This window comes from Vicugna pacos, chromosome 2, assembly GCF_048564905.1.
Source record: "Vicugna pacos chromosome 2, VicPac4, whole genome shotgun sequence".
NCBI lineage: Eukaryota > Metazoa > Chordata > Mammalia > Artiodactyla > Camelidae > Vicugna > Vicugna pacos.
Window position 1 is genome coordinate 59,482,644 of NC_132988.1, and position 25,509 is coordinate 59,508,152.

Below are 25,509 nucleotides of genomic sequence, written 5' to 3' on the forward strand. Positions count from 1 at the left end.
TTTTCAACTAACTTGTGAGGTATGTAGTATCCTCATTTTACAGATGAGAAGACTGATGCTCAGAGAGGTTAAGTAAATTTCCCAAGGTCACACAGCCAGTGGTAGAATACCAATCCCATTGCTTGTGAAATGATTAGAGGGAGATGACAGAATTGAAAATCTGTTCTCAGTCTCAGAGTTTTTGTAATAGTAGGATAAAGGGCAATTTGAGAAGATGCCAATCAGGAAGGTCTCAGCCAAGTGACAAAAGATTCTTCTCTAGGTTGAACCCAGAAGCTGGACAGAGTCATCTCTCCCTATCAGAGACCCCCAGAGTGGTGACAGAGAGAGAGGTGGGCCGCCACCAGTGTGAATGTTCCCCTTTCCAACAGGGCACATTATAACCCACACTTAATTCATTTATTCAACAAGTATGTATTGAATACCAACTATATTATCCCAAGGACTATTTAAAGATACTGAGAATTCAAAAGTGAACAAAGTAGGAAAAAAACACTGGGCTCATGGAACTAATGTTCTAGAGACATGATTGAAAGATTGGATTGCATGGATTTAGGTGAATTAAGTACTGTGGTATTTAAACTGTTATTAATATCAACAAGTCAGATAGAGGTAGAAATATTTTCTTTCTGTCGGATTCAGATAACCGCACTGAGACAGTCAAGGAGATAAGAAGCAGTCAAAGCACCACGCCGTGTGCACTGTATCGAGTGACCATGTTTTCTCTGGCTTCTACTTCCTCTGGTGTACTAGATGTTCTGAAAAATCGTCCTGCTGTGGAACACGAGAACTGGATCAACTGAGCTGAAATTGACCCATCATTATTATAATTATCCCAAGGGAAGTCTTTTTAGATCAGTGGTTCTGAACCTGGCCTGGACATTAAATCATATGGGAAACCCAGATCACAAGCAAACCAATTTCCTAACTGCTGATGCTGGGGAATCTGAAAGGTTATCCAGCTTCTTCTATTTCTTCTCCACACCCTCAGCTCTTCTGCTCTCCACCCTATACCGGGAGGTGGGTGTTAGCATTTTTCAGATGGATGCAAAGAACCAGCCTCAGTGGGTACCATCATGATTCTAAATATGCCCGTTTATAGTTGAAAATCTGAGTTTTAAAAAAGAGTTCCTGCTAAGCTAAGGCTACATGTGAAAGCCAAAAAAGAGACACATGAAGTGCAAGCAAAAGACTTTATTATTTCCACCAAAAAAATCTCTAAAAGTCGAGGATAATGCCCCATATGTACTTAATGGATACTAATCATACTCTTCCTCTGCCAAGCTCTGATTTTGGTTCACATTCCTCTTTGGAATATCTCCAATATTTTTCAAAAATGAGACGAGCCAACAAAACCCCAAACATTTCCAACATATGCAGGGAAGAAACAGACCAGTAATTACTGAATTTGAGTGTCCTTTGAATCCAAAATGTCCCATCCGTAAAAGGTATTACTAGAAAACAATGTGTGTGACCTGAGCTTGAAGATGGAAATATTCCGTGCTGTAAAAGCAAAGCAACCCCCCTGGCCAGCAGCCTGGGTGGTTCCCATGTGACTATCTGCATTTGGACTCTGGAATCTCTCCCAGATGGAGCAGGACTCTGTCCTGGAATCCTTGAAGAGCAAGAACGAGAGCTAGGTGGAAGTTTCCAGAGGTTTGTTTATAAGAATATTATCCTGCTATTTTGTTTGCACAGATTTAAACACAGGTTTTAGATCTAACCTGGAGATAAATAAGGCCATATTACATTCGGATTGGTCAAAGTAAGACATCAACATGTCACACTCAAGGCACTTGTAAACTAACTCATACCAGGGTTTATGATGCTAACAGCAATAAAAATTGAAACGAAACAGCATTCAATGAGACTTTACTATATGCCAGGTACCAGTGCTTTTCATGTAACTCATTTAAGCCCCCAATGACCCTAAGTGGCAGATACTATTATTACACTTGTTTTGCAAGTAAGAAAACTCTGAATCAAGGAGGTTAGGGTCACATGAACAGTTAAGCGGCAGAGACGAATCTGATTCAGGTGGTCTGAGTCCAAACTTCACTCCCTTAACCACTCTGCCACATTTTCTCACACATACCAGCCAAGTTCTGGCCGTTGGGTGACCAGCACAGTCACAAGAGTCAGCTCTGGGGACCTGAGAAACTCATGGTCACCAGCGGGGTGACTGTCTCCCCCATTCCCTGGACTGGACCTAAGAGGGGCCACAGGGTTTTGTTCTGATACATGGAGTGGATTAGGATCCTAGGACATCTGAAAAAAACTTCATCCCAAAGGAGTATCAAGAAAAGAAGGGACAGTCATCTCTGGCTGATGTGTACTGAACTGGCTGCCTTATGGGGGTGGCAGGCCAAGCGTTTTTTCATTCACTCTCTTATGGGGGAAGCCAGGAGGTGGCTGCTGAGTCTAGGGGCAGACTGAGTAGAGCTCACTGGTTATAAAGTTGCTGGCCAGGCTCTGTAAGAAAGGGCTGGGAGGTGGAGAAAGGAAACCACATTTCTTTGAGCTCAGTCAGACAGGAGAAAGGGGCCGTGAGTAATGACAGGCCAGGCAGAGCAGGTGAAAAGAAAGAGGGCTCAGATGAGGCAGGAATGAGGCAGGGGGCCGCTAACTTGCCCACATCACGACTGGGTCCTGAACAGGCCTGCCCCTGCCCTGACAGTGATCTTCCAGTGAACCAAAGGCTGCGCTGCAGCTCTGATGTGAGACACACCTGAGTGGAGAGGGGCCTCCGGCTCCCCAGCCCTCACCTGTCAAAACTCAGGCAGCATCCTGATCTCTGCCCCAGCCTGCCCTCTCCAGCTGGGCTGAGCGTCTCTAACAAGCAGCCTCGCTGCAAGGTCCCCTCGCCTCGCCTCGCCTCCTCTAACGCAGAGCTGCGCTGCCGCTGAAGCACTTCACTCTCCATCACACGCTCTGGCTTCCCCAGGCGGGTCCTTTGGAAGCCAGGATTGTGGTGTAATTGCTGCAGCTGCTATTGAAATTCACTTTTGGCTTTCTGTTCCCTGAGCAGAAAGTTCTGAAAGCTCCCACAGAGAAGGAGCGGGCTCTGTATCCCGCAGGCTTGGGCTATCCCGACAAATTCCTAAAGCCGCATTTCTGTGTGGTCTCTTTCAAAACCTTCTGAAGGTTCCAGAAGATCTATTTCTTGATAAATTTTTCTCCCTTGCTTGGGGTCAGGCCAGAAGAGAGTTGAACACATGTTAGATCTGAAGCTTTCCCGATTCAAACACTTGACCACCAGCCTGCTAATCTGCCGTGATGTAAATGAAATGCCTTTGAGCTTTTCTCACTCAGGGAAAAAGACAAGCCTCCAAGAGAGCTGGAGACATCCCTTCTTCAAGAAAAACAACATGAAAGAACAGGGTGACTGGAGTCAGCTGCACTTCTGCCTGCTAAAATATTAAAGTGCTCTTTTTATTTCTCTCACAAAGTCAAAATAGATCACACTTAATTGAGTTCTCAAACTCCTACATAAATTTTTCCCTCTTCTGCAAGTGGTCACCTGATGGACAAAAATATGCTTCAAATCCTATAAATGCAAATTCCCTCAAGAGAGTAGCCCTACAATGAACTACAGCTTAAATGTGGAGTAAATATTGTGTTCCCAGCCAGGAATACTGATGGTTCCGTGCTGGGGGCAGGCCTCAGTCAGCACTAAGGGCTAAAACCTCCGGTGAAAGCACACGCTTGAGTGTGTTGACGGTTATCTTAGTGATTTTCTCCTATACCCTATTCGGAGTTTCCAGAAAGGCCCGGCAATGATCAAACACCACACACAGACGTTACGTCCCAAGAGGTCCTGCTTGGGAAAACAGTCATGTCAGCTGCCCCTAGCACACAAGCCGTTCAAGAGACTCTTGGCTGCAGTTAAGGAGACTGGCTCTCAGATCGCCAAGGGCTGGGAAGGGCTGATGATAGACTGGGCTCGGGGATCTGTATGAAGGCCGCTCAGACACGTTCATTCATGTAAGACATACCGCCTTTCCCTGAATGTAGTATGACATTACAAGGCATACCACATCACCACAAAAGCCAATTAAACGATGACATCAACTTTGTTATATATAATTTCTTTTTTAGGCTAATTAGAGTGATTTAGAGAGGAATGTGTCATTCACCCCCCTTGTCAATGCACCAAAAAGAAAACAGAAGCAAGATAAATTCTTTAAGATACTCCTAATGCTTTTTCATACCCAAGAGTTTGACTTCCGTGAGTCACCTTTGTTTTAAGCTGTTAATTTTGAAATAATTTTAGGCTTACAGAAGAGAGAGACAGTAATACAGATGCTGCTGGTCTCTGGGCCACACTGTGACCAGCAAGGCTGCAGCAGAACACCCAGATTTACGTACCAGAACTAGTAACACAGCTAGTCCGCGATGGCCGACCTTCAGTTCCTCATTTGGAAACTGGGATGTTAATTCCCCTTACCTTCCAAGGCTGTTGTGAGGTTTCTAAGGAAACATCCCCAGAAACCCTCAGTAACTGTAAAGTACCATAAAGTACAATACAAGCCTCAGTTATCATTATCACACCCCACAAGGCACTATGCAGAGTTCTGGCCCCAAAGGAGTTTACAGTCTAGTCGGTAATGGTCCTTTACATTACCTGATGCTGCACAGTTCTGCACAGTGATGTCATACCTATTCTATAATTTGACCTTTGCAACAATCCTCTGAAGTAGGTAGACTAAACTGTGCCTTTGTTTATTATATATATATATATAATATATATTATGTTATAATATATATAATATATATATATAATCCCAACATTTTGAAGGGGTTGCTTTTTTCATAGTGGTAAACTCTATTTTGAACACATTGGTTGGTCCTTGCCAACACTCTTACTGTAAGTAACTTCACCCCATATGAATGGGGCTTTGTCAACACTGGGTTACTAGGTCTATTTTACCTGGTCTAAACCTTCCATACTTTCCAGATACAAAACTTTGTAACCCTGACCTGCTTTGGGGCCCAGGAGATTTCATGGCTGGCTCCTCTCTCTGGTGACCCACTGCTCGGTAGAGGCACTGAGGAAGGAAGGGAGCTGGGTATTGCTGCTCCAGCAGTTTCTGATCAACCTCTGTAGGATGGTTAAGTCAATTTAACAAGTTAGCTTTTTCAAAGGCACCAGACCATTCTGACATTAATCCAGCTTGGGATAAAACAGAGTTCAACTATCAATTTTAACAGAGTTCAACACATTAATTTTAAGTCAAAAATAAACATCCCTCCCTCCATTATCAACCCTGGCTCTCTTCTCCTGACCTCCTTTCTCTTGCAGGCTTCATGGGGTGGTGGCCTTGATCAGCCTGAAAACTCCACACAGATCAGGCTTGGGAAAGCTTTCCTTAGATATTTCTAAAGTCCCTCCCACTCTCCCACGTGCCCCATAAGGAGTAAAGGACTCACTGGGAAATCTTTAAAATTGCCTAAAATAGCTAGACTCATTCACTTACATACTCCTAAGTCTTCTTTCATCTCCAAGCTTTCCAACAGCGTAGTCCTGGATCTAAATTACAAAAAAGGGCACACTCATATGCCCCGGCTTCAAAGTTCTTTTGACAGTAATTCAGGATTTTTGTTTTTTCATTTTAAACAGTTGCTAAAAACAAGATGTTATTTGTCTTACAATTAAAAACACAGATGAGGTAAGATCATTTGTGGGGTAGCCTGAGGTAAAGGAAGCACCATTATCTTATCCACTGTGGGGAGGAATTCAGAACACTGGAAGGCTGGCTGGCCTTGGACTCCGTCCAGGGGAGTTCTGTCCCTAAGCAAAAGAGAGCCTTATAAGGCAGCTTCTCCTAGAAGGCAAGTCTAAGACAAACCCTAAGGGCAGGCCCTAGAGAAAGATGGGCTTCTCACTCCCAAGTAACAAACCACATCAAACAAATGCCTGCTCAGCTCAATCCCTCCATCTCAGGTCCAGCATGTAAAAGGCCTCAAGTTTTAACATCCTCTCTTAGACGCTTCCCCTCCTCCCTTCGGTGCTCTCTAGCTCCACAAAAAGAGAATCTTCGAAACATAATTCACCTGACTCCCACACGAGCACATCACAGAATTCAACAGTTTTTACTGCAAGTTCTTCCTGGAGTGTAATCGAAATATGCCTTGTGGCTGTGTGGTTCTAGGACTGTTAATTTGTCTCCTGAAGAACTGTAGAACAGTAGGTCAGGCACCTTCCATTTAATAACTAATTCCCAAACCATGAAGAAACATTTACTTGTTCTTTGGGTTACTTTCCTTGAAAAGAATCTTAAGTCCTTTAAGACCCTTCTTCAAGGCTGCTTGTTTTCTTTTCTAAAGCTTCCTCAGGTTTTCAAATCTTTCCTAAGATGCGGTGATTAAAACTGGGTAAAGGGATAAGAAAGAACCAGTGACTTACTCAACTTTCTAGAACTTTCTGTGTGCAATTAACGGCAACTGAGGCCAGGAAAAGTTTTTTAAAGCATTTCTATTGAGGTGGGGTAGACTCTTCGAGATGTGACTTTTTCTGTTTCTGATCCGCAAGGGGAGAGATAAAGAGGAATGGGGATTACAGGAGGAAGAGCTTGCTGACATGATCAAGTGGCTGTAATTCAGAAGCAGGGCTGGCTAACGAGGGCACTTTGTGAGGGGTCATTTAGTAAGAACACAGCGCGGTACTGGCTTCTCACTTCCAAGTAACAGCTTGCCGTGGCAGGCTGGGAACCCAGGTTTGACAATGCTTCTAAGATTTGAGAGAGAAACCAGAGGTCCTGTGAGGAAGGAGCCTAGCTAGCATCTCTTGCCCGGGTTGTAGTAACAGCTTCCTAACGGAAGTCTCTGCAGTCTTGCCCCCTTTCAATCCATCCTCCTCAGGGAAGCCAACAGAGATGTTTAAAAAGCACAAATCCAATTATATCACTCAACAGATGCTGTGACAGCATCTAAACTTCTTAATTAGCCCTCCATCACTGGGCTCTGTTCAGTGTCCAGCTGCCACCTCTGCCCTCCCTCCCTGCGAGGCAGCCCCATGGAACCACGTGCTATTCCTTCTGCCCAGAATGCTCTTCTCATCCCCCCTAACTCCATCCCAACCTCCAGCCTCATCTCCAGCCAATTCCTTCTTACCCCCACCTCAGGGAGGACCCCATTCTTCCAGGAATTCATTTCAGGCTCTTTCTCCACAAATCTGGGTTAAGGATCCCCCTCCTCTGTGCTCCCTGACCATCTCTGTGGCATCATTATGTTAATTTAGCAAAGTGTTGCCCTGACTTGCACCCCCTACCCCTACCCAAGATAAATCAGACCAGAATAATTTCATTCAGTTCTGGAACCCTTGTTTCAAATTTCAATGAAGCTCTACAATTTTGACACCAGTTACAATGGTGTGTTTTTCCCCACACCACCAAGTAACTCCCTGACACCAGCTGGGCATCCTACAATTCAACTCAATTCTGACGCTACCTGGAGAGAGATCACACAGGTTAAGGGCTCAGTCCAACAGGACTACCCCCTCCACCCAATTCAGACCCCAATCACAAGTTCAGGTTGTCATATGTGTTTCTGACAGACTGGCCACAAATTAGAAGTTCAATTAATTTGCTACAGAGGCTCACAGAACTCAGAGAAACATTTTACTTACTGGCTTACTGGTTTATTATAAAAGGATGTGACGCAAGAGCAGCCAGATGAAGAGGTGCTCAGGGCAAGGTGTGGGGAAAGGAGCCTAGAGCTTCCACGCTCTCAGAGCGAGTCACTCTCCCAGCATCTCCACGTGTTCACCAGCCTGGGGGCTCTCCTGACCAGTCCTTTGGGGTTTTATAGAGGCTTCATTACATAGGCACAATTGATGAAATCATTCAGTCATTGGTGACTGAACTCAATCTCCAGCCCCTCTCCTCCCCCGGGAGGTTAGGGGGTCTGGGGCAAGACTGAAAGCGCCAATCCACTAATCCCATGGTTGGCTCCACTGGCAACCAGCCCCCACCCTGAGGTGACCTAGGGGCTTTCCGAAAGTCACCTCACCAACATAACAAAAGACACCTTTATCTGCTTGTAATACTCAGGAAATTCCACAGGTTTTAGGGAAATATGTGGGAGGAATTGAATGAAGGTCAAGTATATACTTCTTATTATAAATCACAATATTATAAATTCATAAATTCATTGAAGGATAGTAGTAGAACACGGGCATTTATTTTTATTTATTTATTTCTTCTTACGGAACACTTCACGTATTTGCGTGTCATCCTTGTGCTGGGGCCACCCTAATCTTCTCTGTTATCGTTTCAGTTTTAGTATATGTGCAGCCAAAGCGAGCACTAGAACATGGGAATTTAAATGATACATTACCAACAGAACAATGAGCCTCAAATGAACTTCTCGAAAAACAAATGTTTAAAATTCATCAAATAAAATGCGTTTCTGAATATCAAAATCTTTACTGAAGCTTTTCCCATTTACAGAATGGTTTCTGTTGCTCTCAACCTAATTCTAACCAGCAAGAAGATGTGGAAATGGGATTTGAGGGGGAAAGTGACCATCTAATGTTAGAGTTCAGAACAGCAGAGGATGGGAAGGCGAGCCAATGTCCGATGCACTCCCTGGCTCACACATCAGGCAGGCAGAAGACGCAGCGAGAATAGAAGGCAGACAGGCAGAAGAGTCCACTGCCTGGTTTCCAACGAGAAGGCACTTTCTTAAGAGGATTCCTGCATTTCGTGAACAAATATTTAGAAAGTGTCCAACTATTAGCCAGTCATTGAGTTTATAAAGAATAGGAAGACGGAGTCCCTCTTTTAGGATGCTGCTGGTCCTGAGAGGAAGACAGACATTCAGAGAACCCTTTGGAGGCTGTGGAAGGTGCTACACTAACTGGAAGAGCTCTATGTCCCCTCAGGAGCTCTGCTCCCTTTGCAGAAATCCTCACAAGGTCCTCAGCATGGCTCGGCCCACCCACCTACCATGGCTCATCCATCCCTAGTCTCTGTCCTACTCCCTGGTGCACATTCTTCACAGCGCACACTACTACGTGAAAATATGTTTACTTGTTTCTGTCTAAAACTTACAGTAAATGCCACAAGAGAGGGATCTTGTCTATCTTATTCAAGGCTGCCTACCCTGGGACTAGAAGAGTGCCTGACAAATTCATTCATCCATTCAACATATGTTTAATCTGCTAGTGCCAGGCACTGATCTAGGCCTTTGAGAACAGAACAGGGAGCAAAAATTCCCTTCCCTTAAGGAGCTTAATTTCAAGTTGAAATAATGAGAGCAATGAATATTCATTGAGTGTTTTCTACGGATAACTTTCACACTGAATCTTCACAGTTCTACAGGACAGGTATGATTATAATCCCTGTATTACAGGTGAGGAAACCCAGGTCCAGAGAGGTCATGGAACTTGCTCAAGGCTAAGTTACCACACCCAGAGAGTCTGGTTCTAGAACTCAGTGTCTTAACTATTCTGCTCCAAGGCCACTTCTCATATATACATGTTACATGTGCAGTAAATACTGTTGAAGAAGTGGCTGGAAGGCAGAGGAGATGAATAGATATTTTTCCAAACAAAAATACATACAGATGGCCAATAGGCATAAGAAGGATGTTCAACATCACTAATTATTAGGGAAATGCTCATCAAAACCACAATGAGATATGACTTCACGCCTGTCAGAATGGCTATTACCAAAAAGCCATAACAAGTGTTGGTGAGGATGTGGATAAAAGGAAACCCTCGTGCACTGTTGGTGGGAATGTAAACTGGTGCAGCTACTGTGGAAAACAGTATAGATATTCCTCAAAAAATTAAGCATAGAACTACTCAGCTATCGTACTTCTGGCTATTTACCCAAAGAATACAAAAGCACTAATTTGAAAAGATATATGCACCACTGTGTTCATCACAGCATTATTTACAATTGCCAAGATACAGAAACAACCCGAGTGCCCAGTGATGGATGACTGGATAAACATGTGGTATATGTATTCAATGGAAAGCTATTCCGCCATGAAAAAGATGAAATCTTGTCATTTGCAACAACATGGATGGATCTTGAGGGTATTGTTCCAAGTGAAATAAGTCAGAAGGAGAAATGATTTAAATTATATGTGGAATAAAAAAAAACCAAAAAACAAAAATAAGTGAACAAACCAAACCAAACAAAAACCAACATGTAGACAGGTCACCAGAGGGGATGGGGTGGATGGCAAAATTGATAAAGGGGGTCAACTGCATGGTGACAGATGGAAACAAAATTTTTAGTGGTGAGCACCCTGTCAGGTGTACAGAAGAAGAAATATAATGCTGTACATGTCAAGTGAAACTTATGTAATGTTATAAACCAATGTTATCCTAATGAAAAATAGATTTAAAAAAGTAACACCCTCCACCCCCCAACAAAAAATGTATAAGCAGAATCAGAACATATAAAATAATGGCTGGAAGCCTACACTGAGCTGAAGAAGGACAAGGACATCATTATGGCAGGTGGTGGGGAGAGAGTCAAGGGGCTTCCCAGGGAAGGTGGCATCAGCTGATCCTTGAAGGCTAAGGTTCAAAGCGGGGAAAGGAAAGTGAGGGTGTGATTGCAAACAACAGCAAAGAGCGAACAATTATTGTGGACCATAAAGGGGGTTGGAGAGAAGAGGCCAAAATAAGAGTTATTGTGAAGAGCCTCGTATGCCTTGCTAAGTAGTTTTAACTTGGTCCTAAAAGTATTAACAAGGGAGACCCTTAAGAATGAATTCTGATTCCACAAGTCAACATTAATTTTGAGGGAGAAGAAGAGGGGGTGGGACCCAAAGGGACCAAGAGATTGCCATGGAGCTCAGATATAAAAGACCAAGAACATAGGGGTACCAAGAAATGGAATAAAGGAGCACCATGTTCTCTTCCGCCTGTGAGATGTTATTATACATCTTGGCATCTCTATTAACTTTGTATTAAACTGAATTTTCAAATCCCCTCTTCCAGTTACCCATGACTTCAGGGACCTCAATAAGACCTAATGGCACTAAATTCATGGTGACAGTTTCAAGATTTGAGATTATTAACTCATTATCTTTTATGCAGATTTTCAAAAGGATGGCTTTGCTTCTTATCACAGAGGTAGGTACAAAAAACAAGTGGACCAGCATCTCTCCCCAGAAGGTGAGTAAGTGGTGACTTCAGAAAAGAAGGGACTGGGAAAAGACGGGGAATGTCTCCATGGCTCCAGGGAAAGTGCTTTGAGACGTAGGTTTGTAACCTGTATGGATCCTTTCTTAATCAGCAAGACCAGATCTGTTTTGTGCATCCCCAGCTGCACAGCAGCTAGCACAGTGCGGACACATGCGAGATGCTCATGAGGAAGCATAATTCAAGTTTCTTCTCAGGGTAGAAAAGTGATGCTCACTCCCTCTCAATATTTGAGGAAGCATAATTCAAGTTTCTTCTCAGGGTAGAAAAGGCTGGAAGAACCCAGGAAATGTATTTCCTACTCTTTGCAAAGCCCCAGTACTAAATGGCACAGAAGTACATGGCACTCTGATGGGTTTGCTTCTATAATTGTCAAAACACATCCAGGAATCAGGAGAAATCTATTAGGAAATCTGGGTGTAGTCCCATTTATCTCTGCTGAGGAAAAGTACTCTGGTGAACCTCACATCCTTTTCTGCTCTCTCTGGCATTCTCCCTATAGGGCCCCAGGCACTGGACCCCGTATCTCTAAATTTAGGTTGGGGAAAAAAGGCTAATTTGTGTCAAGGTTTTCAGTTTTAGATGCTATTTCTCTTAACATTTTCCCAAACATAAAGAAAAACCAGGTCTGTACCCTCATGGGGTTTGCAGTCTGGAGAGACGCAGAGATGGGTTTACATGATAATGGAGTTATGTGACTCCTTCTATATGACTATCCAGCTCAACATTTGATAATTGCACTGTGTGATTGTTTAGAGATGTAAATAGCAGAAGAGAAGATGGATAAAACTACCTACAGGCTAGAACTGACAATACTTAAATCATCACCGAGGTAACCTTCTGCTTTGACAAGGCAAGTTCCATGAATTTGGAAAGACTATGGGGAAAAATTCCCCTTGGAATGTGCAAGAAAAATGTCAGTATTTGGAATGAATTCGTAAACTATGGACATTTCTCTTTTCATGGCATGACTGATAAATTAGACCCAAAGGCACAAATGATTGGTTCTGTTGGAAAAGTATGCGGATTATTTGGATTGTGATTTTCTAAATTTAAGGTGATGATAATATAAATAGTTAATAGTAAGTTGTTAACACTATTTAAGGCTTTCAATAGTGAACTCTGAAATCAGTGACAGATAACCTATTAGTGTCTGGGCTTCTGGGAAAAACTCTAAAAAAAAAAAAAGAATTATTTGGAAAGCTTGGAGAAAGTCTGAGCTGTGTTAAAGAAGCAACTGCTTCTGTCATTTCAGGAGAACTACCTCCTCTCTTTTCTACCTTGGCTCAGACCAGGAGAGGGACTGCCAAGGTTGGATTTCTAACTTTCCCTTGAAACTACTGCCTATGGAAAATGTTATTTCAGACATTAGAATTAAAAGCCCCCTCTTTTTTTTTTTTTTTTTTGCAAGTCCAGACTCTATTTTCCCGTTTCATTTATGCAAGCTTGGTTGGACTTGTTTGGAATAAAATAAAAGACCAAACATAACCTCAAAGGCATTCCTGCTGAACAATGCATCCTGGGAACAAATTACGCAAAAAAGGAACAAGAAAGAAAAACAAAATGGTCATAAGGTTCACAACATAAACAACATCATTAAAAAACACTCTTCAAAGAGTTTGGGGGTTTTTGCCCACATATAATTAGACAGTTAGATTACTGTTTCAGACTCTAACTTCCAGTAAGTGAATTATTTTCCTTAATATTAAGAAAGAAGAAACCATGAAATCCAATTTGTAAAATTCTTACAATCTAGCCAATTAAATGTGGGACAATTAACTTCTCTCTGAGAGTCCTTACTTTGTATCTCATCGTCAAACTTCTTTCCCCTCTTGGCTTCATCTCTATACACCCAAGCCAAGAAAGCACAAAGAGACAATGACAACTCTGGGTTGCCAAAAGAGTGGGGGCAGCTTTTGAAGATCGATTTGCCAGCGATTAGCACGAGCTGGGTGAGCTTTGGGGATGCGAGTGTCTGTGGAATCGGGAATCTTTTCCATATATACACTTGGCATGTAGTCCTCACTTTCTTGGCGCACGCACCAAACTCTCAAAATAAAACCACCAAAAAAAGAGAAGGGGAGACTACGCCCATCCCTCCAGGCATCCCTCGGCCGCCAACTCCTCCCCACCCCTCCTGCCCACGGGAGGAGCCGCGGGAACCAGCTGGGCCGCGGGCCGCGGGCCGCAGACGCCCTATCAGGTCTGCCCCGCGAGGGGGCGCCCTGCTCTCCGGGCTGAGCGGGGCGGGGTCGGAGGGGAACGCGCTCATGCCCACCTTGCTCGCAGGTGCCCTTGCTGACCTGGGTGATGGCCTTCTCTCCGCGGCTCTCGGCCCTCAGGCTGGCGGCGCGCAGCTGGCAGCCGCTGGGGTAGGTGATGCCGTCACTGCCGCACACCGGGTAGCGGCTCTTGCACACGCACACGCCGCTCACCACCGGGCCGCCGGCTGCTGCCCCGGCTTTACCCTTCCGCCTCTTGCGGCTCTTCACGCACTCCATGCCCGGCGCGCAGTGCCCCCTGCCGGCTCCGCCGCCCCCGCACGGCTCGCCCTCGCCGCGGGCGCACACCGGGCAGCAGCCACAGGCGTCGCGGGTCTCGCCCAGTGGGCAGCCTCGCGGGGGCAGGGGCGGGCAGGCGGCCGGCTCGCAGGGGCCACAGGCGTCCGAAGAGGAGGAAGAGGAGAGGGGCAGGAGCAGGAGCAGCACCCCGGCGGCGCCGAGGAGCAGGGCGGGCAGCGGCGGCCGCTCCATGGCTAACCGTGGTGGCGGTGGCGGGAGCGCGAGTGAGCCGGCGCCCTCCGGCCGGCGCTTTAAACCCGGCGCCCCGCCCGGCCGGACCGCGGGAACCACACCCCGGGGCGGCGAGAGCGTGGCCGCCGCGCCCGCGCCGCCTCTCCCGGGACCGCCGCGCTCGAGCGCGCCCCTGCTGGCGGGGCCGGGCCGGGCAGCCGCGGGGCAGCCACGGGGGTGGGGGCCTCTGGGTCTCAGGGCTCCGAGCGCACCCCGCCGGCTCCTGCTCGGCCCCTGCTCCTGAGGGCTGCAACCCCAGTTCTTGGGGGATCGCCCGCAGTGAGAACGGCTCCTTCACCCTCTGGTCCCTCGCCTTTCCCAGTCGGAATATTTATACTTAACAACTTTGAGATGACCCCACGTTTAATCCCTTAAATTCTCCGCGGGTCTGGGAGACCTGAAAACTGCTTACTTTGTGGTTTGGGAAGCTCTTTAAAGAACAGTTCGTTTTTCAAACCCCCCACGGGGATTTTGTGTCCCCGCTGGCCACCGGCCCAGTGTGGTCATGGGTGCCAAGCTAAAAGGACAAATGGTTGGTAACCAGTCCTCTTTTTGGAATCTCATAACTGCCTCCTCCCTCTGTGCTTTCTTATGCCAAGTCAAGTTTTAAGTGTAAGTGTGAGTACCGGAATCCATGCGAGAGCTGGTCATTGTCCTCAATTTATAGCAAATGGTGCTGGACCTCCATCAAACCTCTCCAGAGAACTAAGCCCACCTGGGGGTGCCATGGAGACCCCCTAAAGCTCCTCAATTTTCATTGGTCATCCCGTGAGGTTTTTAATATAAGCAACTGACAATTCCTCCTCAGTCTTTCTGTAAAGTACTCTGCAAACTCAACTTCAGAGCCTTTTCCCAAGAATATTGGCCCTTTGAGTCCCTCCTATCCAGACTTTTAAGTTATTTTCATTTTTATTGAACATACAACACTGAAGTGTGCATAATTCTGCATGTTTCATTTTAGTTCTTCACCACCTTCTTCTTAGCATAGACCCAAGGATTTATAGGATTGCTAACTCAAAGTGTGTTTCTCAATGCCACCAGCAGTTTAGAAATGTCACTCTCACCAGAGTCTTCCTAGGATAATTATTATAAACATTTTTTGAAAATTAAATAATCACAAAATTCAGAGAATAAAAAACCAAGCTGATTTTTGGCCTCTCCTTAGCATAGCACTTTTCTCTCCTAGAAAAGTGGCACTTTTTTTTTAAAAGGTCATATGTTAACATGAAAATTGTTTATAAAACAATGAAAAGTCCTTAGAGCAGAGTTTTCCTAAATATTCTTGCCTTTGTCCCTCAGTGAGAGTTTACATGACCTGGTGTACAGTCCCAAATTGAGACGAATGCAGAGTGCACTCTGATTTTACCTATTCTATTTCAGTGTATTAATTCACTAGTCAAGGTCTACTAAGTTTATATCATGACCAGCTTTGACTATCTGTTATAGTTTTAGGCTCTCAAGAACCCGAGACAAGGATTATTCCAGTGCAGGTAGTTTACTAGAGAGGTCATGTCTACACCACTTCTGGGGCAGAGGCCTAGGGAGTGAGCAGGAAGGGAAGACAGCCAATAAAGATGCTTATCAAGTCAGCTCTGGGCAGGGTGGGCTCTGTAGCCAGATGAAGCCCTCAAGGCTCTACAAAGCTTTGTGTGGGGGAGGGTGGGGGGATGGGGGCAGCCACTGACAGCAGTTACATCACTGCTGGTATATCCTATAGAGTTTTTCAAACCCTGCGTTGGAGCCAGCAGTAAGAATGCAAGCACATGGTACAGTAGAGTCCCTTTGCATGGGCTCCTCACTGCCCAGCAAGCAAAAGAGCAAGCAGGGTCTTATCACTGAAGAGGGTACCTGGGCTGTGTGTGATGGCACCAATCTGGAGAACTTGAAAATAGGAAGAGATGTGGTTATTCAGGAGGAGGAGAAAAGGCAGGAAAATGGAGCCTTTACAGAGAAACCTGAAAACTCCCTCCTTCCAAGAAAGAAAATATTGTCACCCATTCAGCTTTAGTTCTGGTGAGACGAAGATCCAAGATGTGGAGACAGGATATGTTATCTGCAAGTAGAGAGAATTTTACTTCTTCCTGTTTAATCTGGCTGCCTTTATTTCCTTTTCTTGCCTGATTGCCCTTGTTAGAACTACTGGTGTAACGTGGCATAGAAGTGGTGAGAGTGGGCTTCCTTGCCTTGTTCCTGACCTTAGAGGGAACGCTTTCAGTCTGTCACCATTTGGTAAGATGGTAGCTGTGGGTTTTCCACAGGTGGTCTTATTAGCTTGAGGAAATTGCTTTCTATTTCCAGTGTGCTGAATGCTTTTATCATGAAGAAGTATTGTATTTTGTCAAATGCCTTTTTTGCATCTATTGAGATGATCATAAAGATGTATTTTATTCTGTTGATATGTTGTATTATGTTAATTGATTTTTGAATGTTAAACCAAGCTTGCATTCCTGGGCTAGATCCACTCGGTCATGATGTGTGATCCTTTTTGACATGTTTATAGATGTGATTTGCTAATATTTTGCTGAGGATTTTTGCATCTATATTCATAAGAGACATTGGACTGTAGTTTTCTTGTGATGTCTTTGGTTTTTGCATCAAAGTAATAGTGGGTTCTTAGGACAAGTTAGAAAGTGTTTCCTTACCTTCTGCTTTTTTGAGAGAGTTTGTGAAGAATTGATTCTTCTTCATATGTTTAGTAAACTTCACCAGTGAAGCCATCTGGGCCTGTGCTTTTCTTTGTGGGAATTGTTTGGTTATTAATTCAACCTCTATTTGTTATAGGTCTGTGTTAGTTTGCTCGGGCTGCCACAACAAAATACGACAGGCTGGGTGGCTTAAACAACAGAAGTTTATTTTCTCACAGCTCTGGAGAGTGGAAGTCCAAGATCAAGGTGCCAGCAGGGTTGGTTTCCTTGAGGGTCATAAGGGCAAGATCCTCCCCACTTCAGACAAGGTGCCACCCACAAAATACAAAGAACCCTCCTTCCTTCACTAAACAGGACTGCTACTTTAGCAACTGTAGCTTTATATTAATCAAGTCCACCTGGATTGATATCCACCTATAAGATATTAAGATTCATTGAGATACTCAGTCACAGAATTCACCCCATCTAGAGTAAGCCCCTCCTTCCTTAGACCTTTCCCAGAATTACTCATCCACAGCCCAAATCCCATAATTGTTTTCTTTCCAACACTCTTACTGAGACACCCAACAGTTCCATATGGAGTCCATTGTCTCTTGCTACAATGAGTAATAAACCCAAATTCTTTGACTACAGGTGTGTTTCTGGTGGTCTTCGGATGATGGACAGTGACACATGAGAGATTTGCCCTCCAGCTCCTTCTCTTCTGTCCTACTTCAGCTCAACATTCCCCTGCCCTAACCATAGTACACTCCAATACCCTTTGCTGATGGGTCCTTGTACCTGGCAAGGACCCTTCTTGGTGGGACATCTGCAAGATTTCTCAGGCCAGCAAACTTCAGTGGCATCTTGGGAACTCATGGTGCCACGCAGCCTGCCCTGCTGTGTCCCTCTGTGCCTGGCCTTCCCAGCAGATATCCAACTGGGAAATGGAATATTTGTCTCCCTTTGTTGAAAACATCAGAAATATGTTGGTTTCTCCCCCATCACTTGGCTCCTTTGTGTGGGTAGCCAGGACAGGCATGGGAGTGGAGAAAACCCCTGCATCCTCCGGGAGGCTCTTTCTCGCCCCAGCCTCCTTACATGGAGTAGGGGTTAATGTGTTGGGCAGGAGTGATGGAGGCAGGGCCATCTAGCACTGAGGAACATTCTGCTTCAGTTCTTGGTGGCTCTTTCAGAATGTGGAGACACATCACACCTGTAGTTTTGGCTTCTAGTGTCATTTTCAGGCTAGGGAAAAGTTGTTCTATTCAACTGCCTGTTACAGTAGTTATCTATTATCTTTATCATCATCTCATTTTTTATCTCCTCTCCTGCTTCCTTCTTCAACACCATCAGTAAGCAGATTGTCAGGTGGTGGGGTGACAGGTATATGATCAGCCCAGCCCAGATAAACAGCATGTAGAAAGGAATGAAGCCAGTGGAAACCATCTTGGCGCATTCCAGCAAACAGAAAAAGTCCAGCACAGCGTGAGCAAGGTGTGTTTGGAGAGAAATGGGGAGAAATCAGTCTGGAGAGAGTGCAGATGTCAGGTGACCAAAGGCTTTGCAGTTCACACCCAGGACTCTGGACTGGAGCTTATAGTTGACAGGATGCAGGGGAGAGGCGAGATCAGGTTTGCAGTGTAGGAAGGTCGATACAATGGAGGGAAATGGATTCAAATGGAGATGGACTGGGGGGCATGTAATTTTCTCAGTGCAGGGGCTGCCCTTCGCCTCTGCAGTGCCTTTCTGTGAATTAAAAAAAAAAGCACCCTCAGGGGGCAGATGCCATGCAGAGGGTGCAAGACTTGGTAAGCAGTTGGAGCCTTATCCAAGAAAAAGCAACCTCTTTCTCCAGAGTAGAGGACCTAGCCTCCCCCGAGTTGCATGGCCTGGCAGGTGGAGGGAGGGCTGAGTTTCAGCCTCGCTTCCTGGGCTGGGTGCCCTTGCATAGTGTGCAAACTACACAACCTTACAGGGAAGCTCAATCTGGTGCCAACAGTGCATCTGGTACAGAATTGGCACTCAATTAAGAAGTTTAAAAAGTAAATGGACCAAAGGGAAGCAGCTATTACCGCCCATTACTTCCAACTACTACTGCTCTCCAGGCAGGAATGCATGAGAGCTTGAAGTAAGTTGTGGCAATAGGCTGGGAGGAGGTGGACCATATCATTTCTTGTCCTTCTGGGACAATTTTTCCAGCAAAAGGGGGCACTGTTCATAGTTATGCTGGGACAACAGGCATAAATCAAGATTATCCTGGACAACAGGGGCATGTGGTCACCCTACACAGAGGGGAAGGGATGACTGAGAGATCTTTAAGAAGTAGAATATACAGCCTTTAGGAAGCAACTCACTATGAGAGGAAGTCAAGAGAAACTCGACCTTTCTTGCATGGGAGACGGGTGAAAGCTGCTGTGAAAGCAGATTTGTTATGGAACCAAACTTGGGTTCACTCCCTTGTGTGCAATAAAGCCAATCTATTGACAACTGGGTGGTGGTGAAGAGAAGTGTTGTGTTTATTGCAGGTGCCAAGCAAGGAGTCAGGTAGCTAGTGCTTAAAAGACCAGAGCTCCCCGATGACTTTTTAAAGACAGGATGAGGGAGGGAGGTTGTGGGCAGCATGATCAGCTCGTGGACATTCTTCTGATTGGTTGATTGGTTGGTGGTGAGGTAATTGGGAGTCAACATCAGCAACCTGGTTTCAGCTGGTCTGGGGTCTACGTGCTGGTAGGCGGCATGCAGTTAACTTCTTCCACCTGGTGGGGGTTTCAGTCTCTGCAAAACAGCTCAAAGGACATGGCTCAGAATATTATCCATAGCCCTTGAAGAGGAACTAAAGGTCCTTGACTTTGAGTAATGGCCAAAGTATTATTGTTTTGGCTGCTTGATTGACTGTTTTCCTTTCTTTCTACATTTTCTCACTTCTCTGATTAAATTTATTCTTTGGAACTTGGGGAATGCCTAGGAAGCTAAAGTTTTTCTACAGACAAGAGGCAGGCGGAGGACATGGGGAGGAGGGTAGTCTTTCCTGAGAAGGCCCCATAGGATCCTGCCCAGTAACAGGTTTGTGTTGGGGGAAGGTAACCAACTTGATTTTGGACATGCTGATTCTTAATAAAACTGGGTCTATCCTTTTTGGACAGTTCTAGAAAGGGAAGGGGATGATTCCCTGGTACTCACAGCACATTGCTATAGAGACACTGTAGGGCTCAGACTTAGAGCAAGCCCTTGTTGTTTGTTCTCTCTCGGTGTGAAGTCCCTCAATGATAAAATCTTACTGTTTAATAAAGGACAGAAACTGACTTCTTATCAGCATTCTGTATCTGCTCTCTTAAAAGAGCTACAGCTATGCTGGGAAACAGCTAATGATTTAATTGAAAAGGCATTAATAGCCTATAAAATTCAATATTAGAGGCAGAACTTGAAGGACTCTCCAGAGGTCATTTAAAGCTAGGTGACACTGGACTGTGCCTCTAGGCCTGATCGTAAGTCATCAGGGCACAGCGACAACTGAGAACTCTTAGCGATTGCTGAGGAAGATGGTCTCGCTTGTATTCTGCTCTTTTATTTGACAGTCTTTCAAGATTTGAGAAGGTCACTAAATAATAAGCCAACTTCCAAATACACACAGTTGCAAAGAAAATTTAGGCTTAAGCTCTAATCTTTGCTATAGCAGATATGTCACGTGAAGCTGTTAAACCTCTAGGAACTTAAAAATTCATTTTACACTCTAACTTTAAATTAACACAGACTTTTTACTTTACATTCCTCTATAAAATAAATTAAAGAGCATTGCTTCTGGTGACAACACGTAGGAAGAAATCTCTTTGGGTTATTCCATAATTAGGCTCCATCCCTTTTTGTTATGGGGGAAATGATATGATCATTTGGTGGTAAATGATGCGATGCCCCCGTATTAATCTTTCAGCTGCTCCATTATTCACCTTGGCAAAGTAGAAAAATAAAAAAACAAAAAATAGCTCCTCATCATTGTAAGAAGCCTGAGAGAACATCAAACCAGAAGGAATAAGATATTTTCAGGGAATAAGTAGTTCAGTTACAAATACACCTGTGAGTAAAACTGTGTTCATGCAGGTGTTTCATGGGTGTCTTTGAAAGTTTGTGAGGATGTTTATCCTGAGAGCATTGATTCCTTCCCTCTGAACAGATCGTCAGCTAGGATGTTAAGATGTTGAGTAATATTTTCTTTCGCTGATGCTGTTTTTTTAGCTTGGTAAGGGAGTAGAGTAACAGCATTCCTTTCACTGATGCTAAAGATTCACTTTTTAAAAAGCTGATACCCGAAGGACATGATTGTTGCCTTGTTTACTTCTGCCATGTAGCCACCTAGCTGGTGTGTCAGCTACTTAGGTCAATAAAAAGCTAATGCCAGTGTTGTCAAAATCCACAGCTATCAAGGTTCAAATTCAAATCCCTTCATGCCAAGCCACCTCCCCCATTAGTGCTGCCTCATAGCATTCATGTTTAATAAAAATGCTTGCTTTTTGAGAGAAATGGTGATGTGCCGGAACAGAGGGAATTCTGGAGAAATGTAAGCCCCTCTTCTTCTTGATTCGTGTTGAGTGGAATTCTCTCAGGTCATTTTAGTATATTCCCATGCTTTCTTGAGCAGTCACGTTATTAGGTTTTCTCCGAAGTTTAAAGGTGAACATTTTGTCCTCAAAAATGTCCTGAAAGCCCACGAAATGCACTGGCAGTTGGCTTGAAAGTCAAGGTCTTTGTGGGCAGAGGAGGTTCCCCAGTGATTTTGTTACTGCAGAAAAAGTGACTTGGGGATGAAGTAGTCAAGAAAGGTGACAGAGGATACAACTTTAAGAGAAAGGACCTGGCGTCTCCTTAGCCCTCAGTGAAATCTCGGTGAGTGGTCCCAGGTCTCAGGAATCCGGGGAGCAGCTTAGGACACGGCAGGGGGCTCTCGTGGAGGCACAGCCTCCAGGGTGGGAAGCGGACCCTGCTGAGGTGTGCTGGTGGACGTGCAGTGAGTGCTAGGAGGGGCTTCATGGTGGCAATGACGTAGCTGTGGGAAGAACCGTCCACCTCTTTAGCCATGACAATGAGGTGATGGACATTCCAGAGTCCAGAAGAGTGGCTTACTGTGGGAAAGTGACACCTTCCAGTTCTATGTGCCTCTCAGAAATTGTCTAAGCCTTTTGAGGTCACATTCTTAATGTAATTCTATACCACTAGCATTTGCAAGAAGAGCTCATTGGGGGCAGAATTAAAGCCATTATCAGGTATAACTGCATTAAACCAATTAGAATATTTAATATTCTTCATCTGGGCTTCTTGAAACAGCTCTGGTCAATAGAGGGTTTATACTCAAATAAATACTGATTTACCACCCCCAGTTGATGAGAAGAATGCTGGACTTATATCTTTCTTTATAAGGCACTTTAAAACCTGTCCTCCAGCTACATCACTTGACCCTTTCCTTTTGACCTCCCTGATCTGCCATACTGAAACACTTCTTTTCCCTGGATGTGCCATCCTCGCTAGACTTCCCGTGTGCTGTTGCTTCTTTCTGGAAGTCGGAGAAAGTGAGCATTCACCTCCTTCCCAAGACCCTGTTTTTCTCTCTCTGATGGAACTCTGCCTCCTTTGCCTGTTTCCCTCCTGGGAGTTGAGCTTCAGAACCCCAGCCGAGTCTGGACTCCTGCCGTTTGTGGCCAGGTTTGTCTGAGACCCCCCTGCCCATGGCAACCTCTGCGTTGTCTGCTCCAGAAGGTTAGTTCCTTTCTGCTGGGCCTCCTGCTGACTCTTGTCTGTCGTATTCTCTACACCCTGGAGCTGCGTTCCCCCACAGCATCTCTTGCCCACAAGAGCTTCCTTCCTTCCAGTAAGCACATCACATGCCAGCTTCTGGCCATTCCCAGTCCATCCATCTGCCTTTGCCAAGCCCTTTCTCTTTCCCTTGGGGCTTTCAGGATAGGAGGAAAAATAAATTCAGACTGGGCTCATTTGGAATTTGGCTGTCAGAATCGTCTCTTCTTTTGGGGTCCATTTTCTAAAGCATTCGGGTCTCAGAGGGGATAAAAACCTTTCTCAAAGGGCTAAGGCGTTCTGCTCTGACCCCCAGAGGATCCTTGCTCCTCCTTCAGGTCTCAACTCAGACATTGCTTATGGCAAGAATCTTCTCTAACCCTCAGGTCTGGCGGAGGGGCCCCACCTGGGCTCATTCTCCATCTTAGCTTCATGACACTGAATCCCACAAGCAGACTGTGCAAACTTAAGGGTAAAGACTGGCTTTAACAACTGACTTACGACTATTGCTCTATCTCCAGCACTCAGCCCAACAGGAGCACGCATGCTTGTGTGAATGAATGAATGAAAACTTCTCTGTACATGTCCCTCTGCTTAGCTCTCTGTTGTCTCAGACATATCAGTTACCATACATTCTTCAGACTATTTTGGGGGTGGGGTGGGAATCGCTTTCTTCTCTTTTTCCAGTTTCCAGCACGTTCTAGCTTACCTTGAGTAAGTAACTTAACCTCTCTGTGCCTCAGTTTTCCTATCTATAATGTGAGGATGAGTCATACCCACCTTACAAGGTTGTAGGGGCATTAAATGAGCTAACACACATAGAGCATTTTGAACAGTGCTTGGGGCGAACCTTCAATAGATGTTATTGTTCAGTTATTTCCTGTGCATTCCTTCCTGCTTTCACAGGATTGCTGAACCAATGATTTGGTCAAAACTGATAGAATAAAATATCGGTGGACATTTTCCTCTCACTAGGTTGTGGCGAATTATGTAAACACAGCTTCATTTTTCTTTGTCTTTGCTTTTCCGTTTGACACCTCCGTGTCTTTGGAGGGACTTGGGGTACTGAGGAGGGTGAACAGGTAGCTCTGTTGGTGGCCGTCAGGGCTAAATGTCTTTGCAGGTCACACTGAGAATATTAGAGATACCTAAGCTTTGATTGAAGTTTGAAAATGTTTTAATAGTTTTACAAGGAGCCCCACCACCACCTCCATTAAAAAAAATAACAACCCTATGTGAACATGGATAAAGTTAAAATGGTACCTGGGACAGAACAGAAACTTGTTTGTGTAGGGCTGGCCTTACTGGCCCAACTTGCAGGACTTACCAGCTGAAACTCTGAGCCACATGCTGATGGGAAGGTCTCTGGGAGAACGGCAGGAACTTGTTAAAAAGCACAGCCTCCTCTGCACCCTGGGAGCTCTTCAGTCTCATGGTTGCTGCTTTAGGACCCACTGAAGTTTGGGGATTTTCCTTCCGCATTCCCTTAAGATGAGCGATGAGGTAGAGGTTCCAGGACATTAAAGGGTTTTTCTGTTGCTCTTTAATTCTCTGTCTCAAAGAATAGAAAATGACGTTTGAATATTCCTCACACTAGCTTCAGCCCCCTGCTGGTGAGATGCATTTTTTCCAGAAGGCTAAATATTTCTAGTCCCTCACTTGTAAGGGCAGAGTGGACACAGAGAGGGTTCTGCTCACAAACAGGAGCTGATTCAGAGGGGTTGGGTTGGGGCTGTTTTTATCCCTTTTTATTACCTCCTAGGTAGCAGAAGTGATGACCAGTGTCAACATCCAACTTGAATTTAATCACCCCATTTGAAGCAGGTTCATAGTTAAGTCACCTTCTCCTCTGGAGTAGCAGCATTGAACAGCAAACTGGCACAACTTTTGTGGACAGGTGTCTCCCACGCATCACACAAGCATTACATTTTCCACCTGTTTCAGTATTTGTCTTTTTGGAAGAGGTGCTTGCAGATCTCAGTGTAACTTGCTAAATATTCATAAATTCTCAATTCCATCTTTTCTTCCACAGAGAAGAAATATTATTAATTTCATGCTGAGTATTGCCGGGGCAGGGGTGCCTTAGGAATTTGATGAAGCAGAGCCTCAATAAGAAAAGCCAGTAAATGCTTTGGAAATGTCCTGTCATTCTGACCTTAATAATGGAGGGGATGGTGGTTATATAGTTTTTTACTGCTGCTTAACAAATTAACACAAGTTTAGCAGTTTGTGGGATTGACTAGGTCCTCTGCCTAGGCTGAAATGGAAGTATGGGCTGGATTGGTTCTTATCTGGGGGGCCTGGGGGGAGAATCGACTTCCAAGATCATTTACATTGTTGGCAGAATCTAGTTCCTGTAGTTGTAAGACTGAAGTCCCCACATTTTGCTGGCTATTGGCTGGACAGCTCTCTGTTCCTTTCCTGTGGTCCCCTCCATGTTCAAGGCCAGCAAAGGCATTGCTGAACCGTTCCAGTGCTTCACATCTCTCTGACTTCCTATTCTACCGTCAGCCAGAGAACGCTCTGCCTTCAAAGGGCTCGTGTGGTTGGACTCGACTCACCTGGATGATCTCCATTTTGATTAACTCAAAGTCAGTTGATCAGTAATAATTTAATTATATGCACAAAATCTCTCTTGCCAGGTCATATAACCAGGGGCATGATATCTCATTATATTTACAGTCCTGGAGGTTAGAGTGGGAAATCCTGGATGGTCAGTTTAGAATTCTGTGTATCACAACTGTCAAGTGTTGTTTTCTGAAATTAAATCTTCACTGAAGCCAAGCTCTGTGACTTCCGTTTCTTGCTTTTTGGAGGGAAAGGGGGTAATTAGGTTTGCTTATTATTATTTCTATTTTAGAGGAGGTACTGGGGATTGAACCCAGGACCTTGTGCATGCTAAGCATGTGCTCTACCACTTGAGCTATACCCTCCCCCCACCTTTCTTGCTTTTTATGTGCCTGTGAACCTCACAGTTTGATGTCTATGCCCTATATCTTACCAGTGGAATTTTTCTTGTGGTTGAAGGAGGGTGCCAGTCTCCCAGGGCACTGATTCCTGGGGGTCATCTGTTGGTTTTGGACTTCGGGATTTGGTGTCCCAAACACCCATCTTTGCCTGGACCACACAAGGGGACCTATGAGAA

The 25,509-nt window shown here is 44.9% G+C and overlaps 1 protein-coding gene, 1 long non-coding RNA gene and 1 other non-coding gene across 4 annotated transcripts in view; all 3 read right to left on the reverse strand.

Annotated features, from left to right (window-relative positions):
- IGFBP7 (insulin like growth factor binding protein 7) overlaps window positions 1-14,068 on the reverse strand; it is a 68,152-nt gene extending 54,084 nt beyond the window's left edge. The window contains exon 1 of the mRNA XM_006209957.3: window positions 13,443-14,068. Within this exon, the coding sequence (XP_006210019.2) occupies window positions 13,443-13,917 (475 nt within the window). The 5' untranslated portion in view covers window positions 13,918-14,068. The remainder of the gene's footprint in view (window positions 1-13,442) is intronic.
- On the reverse strand, window positions 8,200-8,307 carry LOC116276728 (U6 spliceosomal RNA). Its single transcript, XR_004186222.1, has one exon. It is a non-coding gene; the product is annotated as a U6 spliceosomal RNA (small nuclear RNA).
- A 5,032-nt stretch (window positions 14,069-19,100) lies between the features above and the next one.
- Window positions 19,101-25,162, reverse strand: LOC140700146 (uncharacterized). Of its 2 annotated transcripts, none has more exons than XR_012078398.1 (3): window positions 24,926-25,162; window positions 23,692-23,915; window positions 19,101-19,358 (listed from the first exon to the last, which is right to left on the reverse strand). It is a non-coding gene; the product is annotated as an uncharacterized lncRNA (long non-coding RNA). The 2 variants fall into 2 exon arrangements; XR_012078399.1 differs by having other exon boundaries at window positions 19,101-19,369.
- Between the last annotated feature and the right edge of the window lie 347 nt (window positions 25,163-25,509).